The sequence below is a fragment of the Hyperolius riggenbachi genome, chromosome 5 (genome assembly GCF_040937935.1).
Source record: "Hyperolius riggenbachi isolate aHypRig1 chromosome 5, aHypRig1.pri, whole genome shotgun sequence".
Taxonomy (NCBI): domain Eukaryota; kingdom Metazoa; phylum Chordata; class Amphibia; order Anura; family Hyperoliidae; genus Hyperolius; species Hyperolius riggenbachi.
In genome coordinates this window covers 71,376,575-71,396,271 of record NC_090650.1, presented here as the reverse complement: position 1 = coordinate 71,396,271, position 19,697 = coordinate 71,376,575, and the positions used below count along the sequence as shown (strand labels likewise).

The 19,697-nt window shown below is 43.6% G+C and overlaps 1 protein-coding gene across 2 annotated transcripts in view; it reads left to right on the top strand.

The window, feature by feature from the left end:
• UBE3C (ubiquitin protein ligase E3C) overlaps window positions 1-19,697 on the top strand; it is a 140,429-nt gene that overhangs the window by 74,493 nt on the left and 46,239 nt on the right. For both annotated transcript variants that reach the window (XM_068235861.1, XM_068235862.1), the window contains exons 13-16: window positions 1,613-1,770; window positions 5,628-5,863; window positions 11,482-11,586; window positions 12,604-12,691. In XM_068235861.1, coding sequence (XP_068091962.1) covers window positions 1,613-1,770; window positions 5,628-5,863; window positions 11,482-11,586; window positions 12,604-12,691 — 587 coding nt within the window. The remainder of the gene's footprint in view (window positions 1-1,612; window positions 1,771-5,627; window positions 5,864-11,481; window positions 11,587-12,603; window positions 12,692-19,697) is intronic.

Genomic DNA, 19,697 nt, shown 5'->3' with positions numbered 1-19,697 from the left:
CCTCGTTGTCTGTTCGTGTACCAGTGGCTACATATCAGGGAGTCTCTCACGAGAGGGGCTTTAGGTGGCAGTATCTGATAAAAGTTCTATCCCTTCCCCATCTACTAAATGTTTTTTCCCTGTCTGTGTCCACATTGGAAATTTTTCCTTCACCTCCTGGTCTAAGTGATAATAATAATCTGAACATTCTGTATAGCGCGTTCCTCCTGTCTGATTCAAAGCACCCAAGAGCTGCAGCCACTGGGGTGCGCTCACGAGGCCACCCTGCAGTGTTAGGGAGTCTTGCCTTGAACTCCTTACTGAATAGGTTATTGACCCTAGCCAGGATTCCAGTCCTGGTCTCCCATGCCAAAGGCTGTGGCCCAACCAGTACACTATCCAGCCACTAAACTTTCCAGAGCGAGAGTGGATGTTCCCAACTAGGATAGAAATTAACATTGGACAGTGATTTTCACTCTATTCAAAGCTAAAATGCAATTTCTTGTTTTTTTTAGTGGATTTTGTCAGCATCTTGTCTCTAGGTGTATGTGTATTGTTGCAGGGGCGTAACTAGAGTGAAGCAGCTCTTGCGACCACAGAGATGCCCAGAGCTGTGGGGGGGCCCCCAACTACTAACCTTCCCTTCTTCTGATACACGGGACTATACTTCAGATCAGGTGGTGTTGTGGCTGCACTTGTTCTGGGTGTGAAAATCATGCTGGCCACACTTGTTTTATGTCCCTTGTGAGATGGGCTGCAAGTTGAGAAAGGGCATCAAGGGGAGGCAAGGGAAGGGGTGTGGACATTGGGGGGCCCTATCAAGTATTGTAGTTGACTTCAGTGTGGAGTTCCATGTAAGTGACACTGATTGAAACTCGACTGGTAATAGTGATACTTGTCGTTGATTGGTTGGAGACTGGCAAGAGATCACCAATTACATTACAATTTTACTGTTATCGGGGGGTTATCGCTCCCCCCTGATCAATCTCTCTAATTAGTTGACAGACAGATGCCTGTCATATAATGTATGGTCACATTAAACCATAAATCTGACACCCCCATCCAATCCATACCAAAACCTGACCAGTACTCCCCTTATGACTTTTGCACCACTTGTGACCAGTCCCTGAATATAAACCTTGTAACAGAAAACGGTTTCTGGCAGTTTGACTATGCCATAGCTTGGTGTCACCAAAATAACCCCCAGTTACAAAAAGTCTATTATGTCATAGCCATTGCACCATACAGAGCCGGGACAAGGTCCTCCAGCACCCAAGGCTGAGACGCCAAAGTGCGCTCCTCCCACCCCAGCGTCACACACTGATTGCTATTAGACTAAGAGGCACCCCAGAGCCTCCAACACCTTAATCTCTAGTTATCTGGCTTGCAGTCACTGCAATGTATCCCCTATTCTTATTTCTCTCTGCTTCAAACATAATAGGGGAATGATAGCTGAGTGAATTGTGCACCCCTCCTACACTGCGCCCTGAGGCTAGAGCCTCTCTCGCCTCTGCCTCGGCCCGGCCCTGGCACCATAAGCAAAATCGGAGGTGATTTTAACGGAATAGGGCTTAAATTGTCTTGTTCTAGTTTTTGAGTTACCATAGTAATATATGTGTCTATGTACAAACAGGTCCATGGTTCCACTCATACAAGTGATATCCAGAGGCTCCCCCATGTCATTTGAAGACTCCAATAGGATCATCCCTCTCTTTTATCTCTTCAGTTCATTATTTAGTCATTCCTTGATTTCTATACATGATAATGAGTTCTTTGGTGATCCAATTGAAGGTAAGAAGGGGTACTATAGTAAAGCGGGAGTAAAGATTGGAGTTGTTGACACCTGAAGTGAGAGGGATATGGAGGCTGCCATATTTATTTCCTTTTAAGCAATACCAGTTGCCTGGCTATCTTGCTGTTCAACTGCCTCTAATACTTTTAGCCATAGGCCCTGAACAAGCATGCAACAGATCAGGTGTTTCTGACATTGTTGTCAGATCTGACAAGATTAGCTGCATGCTTGTTACTGGTGTGATTCAGACACTTCTACAGTCAAATATATCAGCAGGGTGGCTAGGAAACTGGCATTGCTTAAAAGTAAATAAATATGGCAGCCTCTCTATCCCTCTCACTTCATTTGTTCTTTAACAACGAATTATACATTTGTATGCCCATGTGAGCTTACAGAGCTACTGAGGCTCTATTCCCACTTAAGCAGAGGAATGGACATTTTTTTGCCCGTTCTTTGCTCCACAGTGAACGGCTTCTATTTTGTAAATAAGAGCCGTTCACACTTGTAGCACGGATCCGATGCAGTAAGCGGACCGCACTTCTGTGTAGTCCACAATAATCCCGCATACACGAATGTCCTTTCCCATATAGCATATGTGGGGAGCGCATCTGCCCCGGGCTACAGCCGGACCACGGTGGATCATCAGCTCCCACTGGCTGCATGTGATCCGCAACAAATGGGAACAGGCACTAGCAGTATTATTTTTTTTTTTTTGATAGAGTGCAGAGGATGTGCAGTTTTTTTTTATACATTTGACTAAATCATGATTAATATCTAAATCATTACTAATTTACATTTTTCCATTACAGTGCCTTTTAAACAAGAATGCTAGCATATTGCCAAACATGGCTATTAATCTTTAAAGAATAGAAAAAATAATAGATAAAAACAGTTTTTTACTTTAAAAACCTGTTTAATATAATTGCCCCACCTAAAACGCTGCATCCCTGTGGCTGAAAACTCCATAAATCACCCCAAACTCCCTGGGGCACATTGCGGGACTCCTTCCTTGTAGAGGCAGAGCTTTGGGCTGTAGCTCTGGATCTATGCGCATCAATCGCCGCTGATCGCCTCCTCTCCCCGCCCCACTCAGTCTTCTTTCACTGAGAGGGGCGGGGAGAGGCGGAGATAGGCACGGATTGACGCGCATGGAGGCAGAGCTACAGCCCAAAGCTCTGCCTCTACATGGAAGGAGTCCCGCAATGTGCCCCAGGGAGTTTGGGGTGATTTATGGAGTTTTCAGCCACAGGGATGCGGCGTTTTAGGTGGGGCAATTATCTTAAACCCTTTTTTTTTTCCTAGGCTTCAGAGTTAAATACTATTTTCTGATAGAGCATCAATAGGGGCTGATCACAGAATTGGTCAAACAGTGTATGTACCAGTTGTAGTAAATCCACTGTGCTTTATATGGATGTTCAAAGCAAATAATTCTGAGTTTATGCAGAATTATGCTTATTTTTATGAAAATTTCTGCAGATTGAAAATGGTCCGATCAAATTATACCTTGGCAGGATTTGATTCGTCCAGTGTTTGCAAGATGCATATATTTGCATACACAATTTGCATAATTATGCATCATATCAGAATTATTTGCATCTCATTGACCATCCCTAGTGCTTATTCAACGGAAAATATTGATGCAGTGTATAACATCACTAACACCCTATATCTTATGCTGGGAACACACAATGCAATTTCCTGTCCGATCGATAGGAATCGGACGATTATTTCTGACATTTCTGATCGAGAAAGGAATCGATTTTGCAAAGTTATCATTGGAAAATTGATTGCTTTATCGATCGGGAGCAGTTTGAACATGGTACACGGTACAACTTCCCATCGATCAGGCAGGAAATTGCATCGTGTGTTCCTAGCATGAGGAAGACTGGTGTGTCACGCTTAATATTTTAGGGGAACTGGCATGGTGAAATAAGTTTGTGACATTTTCACTTCATAATGGTGTTTATGGGTTGAGTTTGCATTAGTGTGGCCTGTGTGTAGCACTAAACCCTAATTAAAACCCTAAAGCCCTGCCATACACTGACAGATTGCCACCCAAAGTGACTGATCGACATTGAAGGGAACTATATACAATTAGTGTATAATGTTTCAGTACTTTTTTTCCATAGCTGATTATACACTTTGCTGAAAGCAGCATTTCTGCTTTTGATAACATTTTCTTTAATGGGGAGAGATAAATTATCTTTCCTTCACAATTGTCTTAACACTGATGAGCTGCTTTATTGAGGCATCCACAGGGGTTTATGCCCCATTCCCATCACGTGTGGCCAGCGGGAGCAGACAGTATAATGTCCGATCAGATGGTCCGCAGTTATGCGGCTGGAGCCCGGGGCAGATGAGCTCCTCCATAGGCTATATGGGTGAACGCATTCGCCTGGCCTTGTCGCGGACTGCACAGAAGTGCGGCCAGCTTACTGCAGCGGATCAGTGTGACATGTGTGGACGGCTCCTATGTATAACATAGGATCCGTTCACTCTCCGCTTGGCAACGAGCGGAGAATGGGGAAAAAAAAATTCAGTTCTCCGCTCTAGTGGGAGTCCAATGGGTTTCAACCCTTTTGTCTTGGGCCCCGTTCACACTTGCGTTCTGGGATGCAAACGGACCGGATCGGGACCGGAACCGTACGGTTCCAATCCGGATCCGGTCCGTTTGCATCAGGCATGAATCAGACTGCCATCCGGATCCATGTGGTAAAAATAGAGAAATAAACTATTAAAATTGTTGGTGTGGGAGGTCAGCAGAAGGTGCACCTGTACAATCAGGTCCTCCGCTGTTTAGGGCCTCACCTCCACGTTGGTTCCTATATCCTGATGGTGCAGTCAAGCTCCGGTCCGGGTGCGTGGGCCAGATGATCCGGACCCGAAAAATAGCGCATGTTGGAAAAGTGTCCGGATCCGATCCGGCTCCATTCTGTACGGAATGTACGCATGTGAACGTCCGCATAGACTTTGCATTGCTATGCGGAATGTACGTTCCGTTTGTACAGTATACGGTCCGGATCCGATCAGGCGTATCCGGACAGCGAACGCTAATGTGAACCAGGCCTAAGCATCTGTAATCTAAATGATCTCCTGACTCATTCAGATGGATGTGTCAGCTAGTTTGTCAAACTGTGTTTTTAGCAGGGCTGTGGAGTCTGTACAAAAATCATTCGACTCCTCAGTTTATTAAACCACCGACTCCGACTCCAGATACCCAAAATTGCTCCGACTCCACGGCCTTGGTTTTTAGACTGGTGTACACCATGCAATTTTCGTTTCAGATCCTATTCAATTGAGTGATTGATATTCAGATCTGACATCAATCCGCTATAGAAGAAAGCTAGTATACACACGTATGTAATTTTCCCAAATTCCGATCAGATTTCTGATCAGTTGATATTGATCAAAAGGATATAGTCACAGTACGATAGCCAGTATTTCAAAAGATGTCCGATCTGCTTTCGATAGAGAAAGCTGAAATCGGTCTCTGGCAATAATTAGACTGTATGTTTTTTTTGTTTGTGTTTTTTTTGCTTAATCTGATCTTTTTAACAATTGCATTGTGTGTACTAAAATTTTTACAGCTCATAACAAAAATGTTTTAAAAGGTTTAGATGGTATACCAGTATTCAGTGATCCATCCAATGACACTTTAGAGCTCCTTTTAATCCAATAGCTGCATGCCGATGCACTTCTGTTGTATCTGCTGTGTTCAGCTTTGCTTACGTGTGCGTCTCAAGGGTATTCTACAACTGTAGAATACCTTTCATAGTAAAATTCTCTATCTTACAGCATGTCTGCAAGTTCTCCCTTTTTATACAGGAGTAAGCAGATGATTTTTGTTTTTTTACAGTGGTCAACAGTCAACGACAGTCCTCAATGATGCCTTTCACATTGGAAGAGCTAATAGCATTATCACGCTGCTTAAGAGATGCCTGTTTAGGGATCATCAAGCTAGCATATCCAGAGACAAAGCCAGAAGTGCGAGAAGAGTATATGGCAGCATTCCGAAGCGTTGGCGTTACCACCAATCTGGAGATGCAACAACGTATACAAACAGAGCAAAAGAGGTGGATCCAGCTATTCAAGGTAAGGTAATCCACAGTCAACCCAGACTTGAGATACCTGAATTGTCATGTGACATGAGATGTGCATAAGTGCTAATAGTACTAGTCTTGCAAAGACATTGGGGTTGATACACTAATGCTAGATACACACCATGAGTTTCCGCGTCGAATGAGTCCGTCGATACGCGTCGATTCGATTATTTCCGAGCATTTCCGAACGAATTTCGATGATTTTTAGGTCGATTGCCATGTAAAGTATGGCAAATCGACCTAACGATCCATCGAAGCTTGAATTGGACATGTCGGAAATAATCGAATCAACGCGTATCGACGGCCGCATCGAACGCGGAAACGCATGGTGTGTATCCAGCATAACAGAAGTCGTACGAGTAACCTCCAGCGTGCCTTTATTTGAAGAGTCTGCACGCTCTGCATGTTAGTGGCCGCGTAGCTGTGTAATTACCCCAGTGACAGGAGCGCACCCTATGCTGCTGTAGTGCAGCATAGCGAGCGCTAGTAACTTTACGCCTGCTATGTGCTAACAACTCGCGCCCCACTCATCCTACCCTTAGCCCCTTTGGGTCCAGTCACTTTAAAGGACATGATCCCTGCACTTTGATTGGCCCAATAGGCTGCCTGCCACGTGACAGGCAGCCTATTGCTCTGTCTGTCAGCCTTTTTACAGGACGGCCACTGGAAAGGGTTATGAAAGTATCTCTAAAAGCCTTGTAGTTCATTAGTCCACAGAAACACAAATTGACAGGCAGCCTATTGGGCCCATCAAAGTGTGGAGATCACATCCTTTTAACCTTCTTGGCGGTAACCCCGAACGTAGTTCGGGGTAAGCCGCCGGAGGGTGCCGCTCAGGCCCTGCTGGGCCGATTTGTTTAATTTTTTTTTTGCTGGACGCAGCTAGCACTTTGCTAGCTGCGCCAGCACCCCGATCGCCGCCGCCGCACGCCCGATCGCCGCTATACGGTGCGGCGCGCGCCCCCCCCCCCCAGACCCTGTGCGCTGCCTGGCCAATCAGTGCCAGGCAGCGCCGAGGGGTGGCCCGGGACTCCCAATGACGACCCGACGTCAGTGACGTCGGTGACGTCATCCCGCCCGTCGCCATGGCGACGGGGGAAGCCCTCCAGGAAATCCCGTTCTTTGAACGGGATTTCCTGATTGGAGATCGCCGAAGGCGATCGAAGAGGGCGGGGGGATGCCGCTGAGCAGCGGCTATCATGTAGCGAGCCCTGGGCTCGCTACATGATATAGAAAATTTTTTTTTTAAAAAAAACTGCCACGCTGCCTCCTGGCGTATTTTTTTTATACCGCCAGGAGGGTTAAAGTGATTGGACCGGAAAGGGGCACATGGGGGGAAAGTGAGGTGCGCTCCCATAGCGGGAGTACAGTTACTAACTCGCTATGCTGCACTACAGCAGCATAGCGTGCGCTCCTGTCACTGGGGTTAATTGCGCGCACAACGCGGCCACTGACGTGCCTAGCGTGCAGACTCTTCAAATTAAGGCACACTGATGAAATAGCGCGAGTAATATGAGGTTACTTGTGCTATTTCTGTTAGTGAATCAACCCCATTGTCTGAAATCCTTGTTTCCCTGTACTGCAAGAGCTGAGAAACTACTTCTGTTAGCTCTTCAAATGATGCATTCAGACAAGTGGAATTAAGTCTGATTTCCTGAAAAGTAAATAGAAGGCAAAACACTTATTTGCCTGAGGAAACCATGCTGAAAACCATAATTTTTCTGGCTATAAGTCACCATGGACCATAAGACGTACCCAGGTTAAGGGGACAAAAAGCAGGAAAAAAAATACTAATGGGGTGTGTCCATGGTACCGGGGTATCTTATAAAGCTTCTCCCCTCAAGCTTGTCTGCTATATTCTTTACTCCTGTTGGTGTACAGAAGCCAGTCTAGTGCCAGTGCTGATGAAGCATCGGCATGTGGTGTATGGTCAGCTGACAAATCTCTCTTTAATCAGATTGGATCAGAGAGAGATTTGTCTCTTGGCTGAATCGGTCTATCATCGCTAGATGTATTTCTACCTTTTAGAAAGAATAATCTGTTAGCATATGCCCGGAGTTCATCTTTAACAATGTTACAGTCAGACATTTGTTATATTAGCCCTCTGTAAAAGCTGAAAGAGCTGGACGGTAACCAAATAGTTTTTTTTCTTTATTTGCAGTTTTTTTGAATAGACAGATGCATTAATTAGCAGCACATCAGGATCTGCTTAATGTTGGGGTTAATGGAGCAAATGGATAGCAAATCACTTTGCGGTGACACGTCTAGAATAAATCTTCCCCGTCTTTATACCAATGTCAGCATTTGGAGCATGGAGGGGAAAACACACCCGTTCAGAACCCCTGGAAGGGTCCGATGTAAAGAAAAGAGCCTCTTAATTTAGTAAGATGTGTTTTTTTTTTTCTGTTAAGCAAACACATCCAGTCAGCTAAAAGAAAGAAGAAAAAAACCCTACCACTCATTAAAGACACAGGAGCAGGAGAAATGCATTTCCTAAATTGAATGGTAGATTTACTGTCCGTTTAATACCAGCGACCTCTCGCTCAGTAATGTTCAGCTCAAGTCATCAACTGTCCCTCCAGGTCTTTTATCACTGCTTTTGTCAAGCTATCTATTTAATTGAAAGAAGTTAATTGAATGAAAATGATCAACTAAGCTTGTATTAATATTGCTAATGGAACTTTCTTCTTGGCCATGTTTGGAGAGAGATGTCACGCTCGGCTTTAGGACGGAGCCATTAATGCGTGCACTTAACCTGATGGGCTAATTAAGCAATGCTTATTCATTCTACAAGCCTACAATAGCCTTGATCCAAAGCATTCTGTCTGATTTTACAACACATTTCACTTACAAGCCCGGGCCCGGTGACCATTAGCTGGAGTGAGACTAAATGATAATGTTTTCATAAGAGAGGAGACTGAGTTAATGTGACATAATATGCAAGGCTTTCCTCGCATTGTCTGCCCAAGTTTCAGCTCAAAGCCTAAAATAGAACAAAATCGTTATGCTGATGTCCTTACCAAGTTCTTCCATTTAAAGTGGACCTGTAAGGATAGAAATATAAGCTTACCCACTTTAGAATTTGCTTTCAAATATACCTTAGCCCATAAAAGAAAATTAAGAATGAGCAGGCTGTGTGGTGGGCTCTTCTCACGTCCAGTGCTCCCCCTGTTCTCCTCCATCGCCCTCCGTTTTCGTGCAACGACCCTCCCAAGCTACTTCCTGGTTGGGAGGGTCGGTGAAAACTGAGCAGGTGCTGCCCTCTGGTTGCATCAATGAAAGTTTGTATTTCCTCCTTGTCAGGTTTCGCATCGTCTTTCAGGTCTAGGAATGCTAGCTTTGCACTGAAAGGATCACAATTGTGAATTATTCTAAAATTTAAAATACATACATAAAAAATTAATATTTCTTATAGAGTAAAATCCACTATACATTTATTACAAAGTAAAAACCACTATAAATTAAATTTTGCCTATGTTTGTCACGGAAGTTCTTTTTCCACTAATAAAACCCATGTGGATATTGAAGGTGCTTCCAGTACATAGCTATTTGTTTTTGTTTTTTTGGCATAAAAGAACAGTAGTCCTATTAAAGTGAATGTTTACCGTTTCAAAAAAAAAAAAAAGTCAGATACTCACCTAAGGAGAGGGAAGGCTCGGTCCTAATGAGCCTTCCCTCTCCCGGTGCCCGGTCCCGCGCAGGATCCCCCGTGGCAGTATTCGACCAGTTCGGTCACATACTGCCACTTCCGCAGCCGAAGGGGTGTTTCGGAAGCCTTCGGGAGCACTCGGGCTCCCGAGGACGGGGCCGCTCCATAGTACGCATGCGCGAGCGCCCTCTGACGCGCTCGCGCGTACGTAGTAGGGAGCGGCCCGTTTTCGGAAGCCCGAGTGCTCCCGAAGACCTCCGAAGTCCCTGTGGCGGCGGACGCGAATGGGGGAGCCAGCGCAGCACCGAGGGCACCAGGAGAGGAGAGGGAAGGCTCATTAGGACCGAACCTTCCCTCTCCTTAGGTGAGTATCTGACTTTTTTTTTTTTTTATAGCGGTACTCATTGGCTTTAAAGATTTTAACAAATTGTCCTAGATCCCAGCTTTCCACCAGGCCTAACTGATAGCTGTTAACTTCCAAGACATTGGGCAGGTCTAAGTTATTGGCCTTATAGCCCATAATCTTCCTCCAGAATTAGTTTACTTTTAGGGCATTTCCACATATGAGCAAAGTCCCCTACATCGGAATTACATCCAGACAGATATAACAGATATATAATTAATAATATTGATTTTGGTGTTCGACTTAAGATATATTTTATCTATGTTATGAAGTCCTTTTTTTTTTAAGTCAGCTACTTTTTCATACAATATTATTTTGACCATTCACACCATTTTTGTATCTGACTGTCTGTGTGAAGCTAAGTACTCACCTCACGATGCAGGGAGATGGATCCAGCGACAAATCCCTGACGACGAGTGCCCCGCCAATCTATCGTCTTCCATCCTCTGGCCGGTGGGTGTACGTGATGTTATATGAGACTTCAAGCGATCGCGGTACTTTGTGCAGGAGTCGTCTGGGATCTTGAACAACTAGGCGACCGTGTAACGCTGATGGGAGTGAACGCGGTGCCAGCCCCAGGACCGCCAAACGCAGATCGGTGTAAAGTCCTGGGGCGTGTTTTGCAGGAGATCGCGCGTGCCGAAGTGCGCGCAGCTCCGCCCCGCAATCGATCTCCCAGCGGCATTTGCCGCTAGGAGACTGTTAGACTGTGAAACCGCCGTCTAATAACACTTTACAGCGCTGCGATCTAAGGCAGCACTGTGCTGGGGACAGTCGTGTGACATGCCTGTCCCCGTGGGAGGCAGAAAAACGATTCGCTGTGATAGGCTGAAGCCTATCACAGGCGATCGCTGTAATTGGCTGACGGAGGGATTGAGCCAGATTAAAAAAAAAAAAGGAAATAAATCTTGATAAAAAAATAAACAAACATCCCAGCAGGGATGAGAGCCCACCAAGAGAGAGCTCTGTTGGTGGGCAGAAAAGGGGTAGGGGAGAATCACTTGTGTACTGAGTTGTGCTGCCCTGCAGCGAGCCCTTAAAGCCGCAGTGGCCCAATTTTGAAAAATTACCTGGTCTTTGGGGGGGGGGTGAGCCCGTGGTACTTAAGAGGTTAAGATCCGATCCACCATGATGGTCATCACCGCACGATGCCAAGCAACATTCGCATGATCATGCAACTGTACCCACGTGGTGAGATGGCATAAATGACGGGTCATCGCTCAAAAATTCCCCATCGTTGGGAAAATAATCGGAAGAATCGCACGATTGGTACCAGCCTTAACTAAAGAGGGGACAGCTCAAACAGTGCAAGCGCAACTGCATTACTGGTAAAGGCTCAATTTTTTTTTTTTTTCTCTCTTTCGGGGGAACTCTTTTGGGTTTGATCAATGTAGTTTGAATTCTCCTTTATAATTTACATGTCCCTGCATAGGATATCTTTTAAATAGTTTTTTTTCAGGCAGCATTGACATTAGTGTAATTTTGTAGGCTCTCTCTAAATCTGTTTAACACACCCGATAAGATGAAGTGTTGTAATTTGGACTCAATTTACTCACAGGTCATAACAAACTTGGTGAAGATGTTAAAGGCTCGAGACACCAGAAGAAACTTCTGTCCGCTCAATCACTGGTTATCAGAACAAGAGAACATTAAAGCTGATAAAGTGGGTTTGAATCTGTATTTCCTTGCTGCTTGTACTTCTTTCTGATTCTGTCTAGAGAAAATGTGTCTAAAACTTTAATACTGAAATATTGAAGAACATCAAGTTCTTCAGATTGGGGCTGATTTAATAAGATAGATGTGTGGAGTGACTGTTCAGAACAGCCATGTGTAAGGCTGAGAAGATAAGTATTATAAGAAACTACAATCAAAAATATTGATATCCAGTTTTATTGTATCAAAAATACAAAATATTTCAAGTCAAAACTTTGTCAAAACAGTGACAAAACTTCAGAAACCAGGAGTCCATCATCATCATGCCTGAATATGCAAAGTGCACACTATCTCTTATCAAAATTTGTCAAATTGTATGATCTCTTTTTGGAATCTTTGTCTCTGAAGATTTGTCACTTTTTTTACATAAAGTTTTAACAGAAATATTTTGCATTTTTGATACTATAAAGTTGGACACCTATATTTTTGACTGTGGTTTCCTATAATACTTATCCACTTACCCACTTACCCTTACACGTGTTGATTTGAGTTAAGTGATTGAACGAGGATATACTTTTTATTAACGAGTTATTAGACTCCATTCCCAATTACTCTAAACATTGCTCAGAACAGCCACTCTGAATATTTCTTTAATTTTATATCTGAAATCTGATTGGTTTCTCTGCTTTTGTACCCGTTTTCTATGCAGCTCTTTTTTGAGAAATATGACCTAGCATGGAGGTATATTTGCAGAAGTTTTATATTATATGGAAATTGATTATCCAGTGCACCCATTTTTTTTGTGTTTTTTGTTTTGCTTCCCTTATCTGGAGGGTAAATCTACATTGTAATTTAACCCCCCCCCCTTCCCCCCTTTCCAATCTCTGTCAGATCCTATATATATTAAGTAAACATTTTGCAGGTTTGTATAGTTGCAAATTGTGTAAATGCGAGCTAACTGTATCTGCACAGAATTATACATGAATGAACTATGTGAGCGTTTACCTATGATAATTCTCCATTTTAGGTCACACAGCTGTATGTGCCCTCTGCTAGACATATGTGGAGGTATCGGAGAATGGGGAGGATAGGACCTCTTCAGTCTACTTTAGATGGTAACTTTGTAAAACTGATGTGTTAAAGTACTGACTGGTAAAAGTGTAGTCTAATGCTTTTTCCCACATCCCTGTGGAAAAGGAAGTTTATGAAAAAAGTGCCAGTGTCACGGCTAATTGCCTGCAGCCCTTCAGTGCTTGTTGCCAATATGTCCTTCCTGTACAGCAGCCAATTCAGGTCTCCAATAGTGGGTGCTGTTTTAACTAGAAGCTTTGCAGTTTTCAGCCATTTACAAACACTATCTACTGTACTTTCTTTAGACAATGGTGATCTGAATCATCTGCTCTAAAGAAAGAAAATGTAAAGAAATAACCTGGTAGATGCAGACCCTGGGACACTTCCACTAGAAATGTAAAGCTCTCTTGCTTTCTTTATATTAGGAGAAAGTACAGATAAGTGTACTTTTACTAAAGTATTCCTTCTGTCTTAAGAAGGCAAACCACGCTTGCTTTTTAGTAGGAGGGCTTTTTGGTCTCACTAATGGTATCCATACATGGTACAATTTTTTTTAATTTTTTTTTTATTAGATAAATTTGTTCGATTATCCCGTTAGATCATAAAAATCACATAGTTGTTTTCGAGGTACCATACATGGAACATTCGATTAGGCTGAAAATCCGGGGAAAATGATCGAATATGCCGAAAAATCAAATTGAGAGAAAAGATCAGGATAAAAAATAAAGTATTCGAACTAATGGTTTATTATATCGGAAGTGATTTTTTTTTTTTTTTCTTTTTCCAGCTCCAGCTGTATTTTACCTTAAATAGTTAACACAGACGGCAGTTGTAGCTCAAAGCATCTATTTAGCTGTATTTTTCCTCTGAGTGTGCTTCAATTTATTTATTGTGAAGTTAATATTACCTCAAAGCAACTATATGGCCTAGTGCACACCAGAGCGGTTCGGCAGCGTTTCCAGATCAGATTGCGGATGTGGAAACGCTAGGGTAATGTATTTCAATGGGCTGGTGCACACCAGAGCGGGAGGCGTTTTGCAGAAACAATCAATCCACAACATTTGAGAATCCAAACTATTCCCTCTATCAAAACCAATTTTGATCTTATTTATGAAAAAATCTGCCGCGCCAATCAATGAGTTTTCTAAAGGTCACCTGCAGTAAGAACTATAAGGAGACTGCCATAGTTATTTCTTACCTGGTAGTCCTGGTGATCTTTGTCTGAATCACAAACATACAATTCAGTCAGAGCACCTGATCTCCATGCTTTTTCAGGTTATATGGCTACAAGAGGCAGAGGATCAGCGGGACAGCCAGGCCATTTACGTTGTTTAAAAGAAATTAAATATGGCAGCCTGCATATCCCTCTCACCTCAGGTATGCTTTAAGGAAGTTATCAATAATGCAATCATTCAGGATCAACTGGGCCCGCTCAGTTTTCATAAAATATCTGAGTAATCTGTTTGAAAATATGATTGTTCACTAAAAATTGACCTGTTAATGTACACCAGGGGTCCTCAAACTTTTTCAGTCAAGGGCCAGGTCAACATTCTTCAGACTGCTGGGGGGCCGGAACATACATAAAATGATGCAGAAAACATTATATTAAATCAAGGTATTTATTCCCCCAATCATGCCTGGAAGAGAGCTCTCAGCAGCAGCCATTCAGTCATGTGGCGCCTAAAGAGCGTCTTTGTGCACCAGATAGTGAAGCATACCCAGGTGACAGCCTGCTGTCCAGTTGGACAGCAGTGTTACCTGATAGTGAATTGGAAGCCAGTGAATTACTGCTCACTGGCTTCTACAGTATGTGGATGGGTGGTGCCAGTACTACTATTCTATATGTGGGCCATCAATATTTAATGCTTGAAAAATGGGGGAGAAACCGAGAGCCCAATATGGTGCAGTATGTTAATATGGAGATATCTGTTGTGAATAAATGTGATGATTATATTCACAAGGGTGGGTCGCAAAATCAGGTCATGAACCAGTAGAGCGCCTCTGTCTCAGAGGCGCTCTACCTGGTTCATGACCTGATTTTGCACCCTCCAAAAATCGTTTGCCTGAAGAAGCGGGACTGTTACCCTTGAAACGCGTTGCACTTTTGGAGTTTCAGTCTAAACTAAAGTAACATTTATTAGTAAGTAACCTGTCCATTGTCCGACCTTTTTTTCAGAAGGGAAGTGAGTCCACCCACTTCCCCCTTTTTAACAATTTTAACTAATTTTATTCTGCTTGACGCCTCTGTTATCGTATTTCAATAATGTCAATATTTAAAGATGCAGTGCCACATCTATAAGTTATACATTTTGTGTTTAGGGGCCAGTAAAAAAAAGCCTTGGGGGGCCGCATTCGGCCCGTGGGCCTTAGTTTGTGGACCACTGATGTACACCTTAAGCCTACTTAAAGGGGACCTGAACGCAGAACTTCCTCTCTGCTCAAAGATGCGCAACAGCATAATAGCCTTTAAAGACAAACATTTCTTTGCTACAGCTGATTCAAATCCTGCAAGAAATCTGCAGTGTCTACTTTCTGCTTTCATGGAAGCAGACATATTGTTAATATCCTAGGTCTAAAAATTAGCTGCTCTGCCATGGCAGAAGAGATTCCTGAGCTGACACCTCTGAGAGATCAAATTAAAGTGGTGATTAGACACAGATGAGCGGAAATTAGACAGGCTAAACTCTCTCCAATACATACAGGGTGCATTTCTCTGTTTTACTTCTGTCCTGTTCAAGAGTTCAGGTCCACTTTAAACGCTAGGCATGCAGTTTACAACGTGTGGATTATCAGATTAACACTCAATATTGTACCCGCCTTACCATTTTGTACCAGCAGATAGTAACCAAAATGTAAGCATATATCTTGTCTAATATCGATTGTACCGCAACAGATGCTAGCTTTGTCTTGCCTGATACAGTACAAACCTAGGCAAATATCACTTGCACGCTGCTTCTTCCCACAGCTCCCTCTCATTTCCATCAATATGGATCAAGCCAAGGAAAAGTTGTCATTTTAATTGTTTTTTGGTAGACTTGATGCTTATATAGAAACTTTCTAGTCTATTAAAAACATTATGTATGCCTAGCTTAAAGAGACTCTGAAGTCTCCTAAAAATGAGGTTTTTACTTTAAAAACCTCTTTAACATAATTGCCCCTCCTAAAATGCTGCATCCCCGCGGCTGAAAACTCCATAAATAACCCCAAACTCCCTGGGGCACATTGCGGGACTCCTTCCACATAGAAGCAGAGCTTTTGGCTGCAACTCTGCCTCTATGCGCGTCCTTCAGCGCGAAACACCGCCTCTCCCCTGAGAGGGGCGGGGGAGAGGGGCAGGGGGAGAGGCAGCAATCAGCGCTGATTGACGCACATGGCGGCGTGTTAGGTGGGGCAATTATGTTAAAGAGGTTTTTAAAGTAAAAACCTAATTTTTAGGAGACTTCAGAGTCTCTTTTAAAGGTGGTCTTGCATCGGGCGACTTGGTGGCAGATTATGACCGGTTCCACAAAATTCGCCCCCTCATAGACCACCTGCCATCAAAATTTGCAGATGCTTATACCCCTGAACAGTCATTTTGAGTCATTTTCCGCTAACTTGTGACAAAAATAAAATCTTCTATGAACTCCCCATTCCTCTCAGTGAGTACTTTGGGATGTCTTCTTTCCAAAATGGGGTCATTTGGGGGGTATTTATACTATCCTGGAATTTTAGCACCTCATGAAACATGACAGGTGCTCAGAAAAGTCGGAGATGCTTCAAAATGGGAAAATTCACTTTTTGCACCATAGTTTGTAAACTCTATAACTTTTACCCAAACCAATAAATATACACTGAATGTTTTTTTTTTTTTTAATCAAAGACATGTAGCAGAATAACTTTCGCGCTCAAATGTATAGGAAATTTTACTTTATTTGAAAAATGTCAGCACAGAAAGTAAAAAAAGTAATTTTTTTGACAAAATTCATGTCTTTTTTGATGAATATAATAAAAAGTAAAAATCGCAGCAGCAATCAAATAGCACCAAAAGAAAGCTGTATTAGTGACAAGAAAAGGAGGTAAAATTCATTTAGATGGTAGGTTGTATGACCGAGCAATAAACCATTAAAGCTGCAGTGGTCTGAATGGGGAAAAAAGGGTCTGGTCCTTAAGGGGTTTTATGACTGCAGTCCTTAAGTGGTTAAGTATGTGATAACTCCAACTCATAACAGCAGAAAAAGTTTTGAATGCAGGATTAGCATCTTTATCACTTAATACACTCTGCTGTTGAAATTTGATTTTTATGGTGACACTCCCGCTTTAAGAGTTGCAGATCACATGAGGCCATAGCGTAGCTGGAATAGGCAATGTTACCAGTGGTACGTTTTGCAGTAATTAGCCTTTTAAGATAATTAAACTAAGTTGTGTGGTAACAGCTGGCTGTATTTACAGTGATGCGTCTTCCTTCTACATTGAGCCACTAATGCTGTGTGTATTGACATCGTCTGACCATCATTCTCCCCACATATTGAAAGCTTGAAAGTGAAATGTACATCAACGTGACTAACTGACCAAAGTAATTGATGTCTGGCTTTCTAATTGAGGCTTACCTTTGCTGCACTAGCAGTTCTGTCTTTCCTGCACTATAGGTTGTAGGAAACGCAAGAATTTTCTGTAGTGGGCCAAATGCATCCTCTGCTAATGTTAAATAGGTCCCCTGCTTATACAATTTAGACAGTTTACCTGGATTCCTCAGAGCCCATATGTATAATTGTAATATACATTTATTAAAACGTGCAGCCATCTTTACGAGATTGCCCCAACTCCTGTCTTTCCTGAGGAGCTGCCTGATTTACAATTGTTAGAACTGGACAGCTGTCTTATGGTTGGTGAGTTAGAAGCTTGCGGGTAAGGCTGTGGTCTTAGCCATTGTGCTGCAGCTCAGTTCCAGGGTGTTGGTAATCTTCTTATAGCCTAGGCCAGGGGCGTAGCAATAGGGAGTGCAGAGGTAGCGGCCGCCCTTGGGCCAGAGGGGCCCCGAAGGGCCCTCCCTCAACTGCAGTATTAGCTCTCTATTGGTCCTGTGTTCATAATAATCACTTCGATAGATACTTTGAATAGTGGTAATTATTAACAAACTGTTCCCCATCCCCTTCTTGCACCTCAAACACTGTAGTTGCCATTGGCAGGTTTTGGTGCGTCGTATCAATTGCTATGTATAGAGTGCTTGGGGGGCCCCAATGTAAAACTTGCATCGGGGCCCACAACTCCTTAGCGGGGGTCACGTGGTGTAGAGACGTCATCTGGTCTCTACTGCGCATGAGCAGAACTACTGCGCCTGCGCAGTAGAGACCCGATGACGTCACGTGACCCGCGCCATGAAACGCACATGATGCCGACCCGGAAGCCGACCTGGCGAGGTCGGCTTCTTTAGCGCTGGATGCCCGGAGGGAGAGGAGCTTCGCCGAGGGCACCGATCGACTGCCAGGAACTGGAAGAAGCCCCAGGTGAGTCCGTTTTTCTTTTTTGTTTTTTTTTTAGATGCGCGGATCTTCCCTTTAAGATCCTGAGAGTTCTCTGCCATTAGCTGCCATGTTGAACTTCTAGGAACCAGTATGAGAGAGTGGGAGAGAGATGACACCAAATTTAACACACCTGCTCCCCATTCACTAACATGTAATGTGACCCTAGGGATAAAGAATGTCTGATTGGGCAGAATTTTGACATTCTTCACTGAGGGGCGTACTCACTTCTGTTGCCAGTGGTTCACCAACACTAGTTTAACCACTTAAGTACCAGCGGTCTCTGTCCCCTTAAGGACCAGAGACCGCTGGTACAGAAACAGCGGAATACCGACGAATCGCCGCTCATTCCCGTCGCAACTGCCGCACGTCTGGATCCTGGGCCCACCCGCTCTGCCTTCTCTATGACGGCAGAGTCTTGTGAGCAAGTCAGGAGCCACTTTCATTGGCTTCTGACCCTGGCTTTCAATGTAAGCCAATGGGAGCGGCTTACATTGAAAGACAGGGCCAGGAGCCAATGCAATCGACTCCTGACCCGCTCACAGGGCTCTGCCGTAATAGGGACAGGCAAAGCCAGTGAGCTGCGGTGACAGACGGCTGGGATTAAGTGGCGAGATCGGCGGGAGCGATGGAAACAGCAGATGCGCACAGCGACGGCTAATTGAAATCTACGCCCTGCCAGCCAGGTGACCACCAAAACAAGGCATAGATTTCAATTAGCTTGGTCCTTAAAGTGAACCTCTGGACTAAAAATCGACTCAGCAGCACTGAAAAGGCTTTGTGTTTCTTTAACAGTTTCACAGCATCAGAACTTTGTGTCTCTTATACAAGCCTCATTTTTAGCTGCACAGAAGAAAACTGCCCGGGCTTTTTTCCCCTGATGCTGTGCAAAGCATGATGGTATTTCTGATTTTGTTGTTCTCGTTCTGCTGTTTTGGTGCAAATTTTTTTTTTTTTTTTTTACACATTTTGAATTTGACATTTGAAGCCTAGCGTGTGCAGCTGGGAGGGGTAATCAGGACACAGGATAGTTGGAACTGTGTCTCCTGATCCTTGTCACCTCCTTTCAACCAAAAAGATGGCTGCCCCCATGACAAAGATGGCAGCCCCCATGAATCACAAACATTTGACTGTTCTTTTAAAACAGGGTGGGTAAGAGATTATATTACCTATCTATTCTAATTAACATAACTAATGTAACTTGATGACAGTATGTTTGTTTAGGCTGAAGTTCCCCTTTAAGTAGTTAATGTCTAAACTAGTGTTGGTGTTCAAATTCGGGGCCATGCAGTTCAAAACCTGAACAGTCACATTCAGCACTGGTAAGCGGGGTGGGGTGCGTGCCATTTAGCTCTGATACTTCCTGAATCCAAGCTGGATGGAATAAGTATCTGAGCGAAAGGGAACTCGCCCCATCCTGCTGTCCAGTGCTGAATGTGTGCGTTTGTGTTCTGAACCAAGTGGTCCTGAATGAACCCCAACACTAGTCTAGACATGAATGGCTGTGTGTTGAGTTATTTTGAATTATTTTGATTGGACAACGAATTTACAC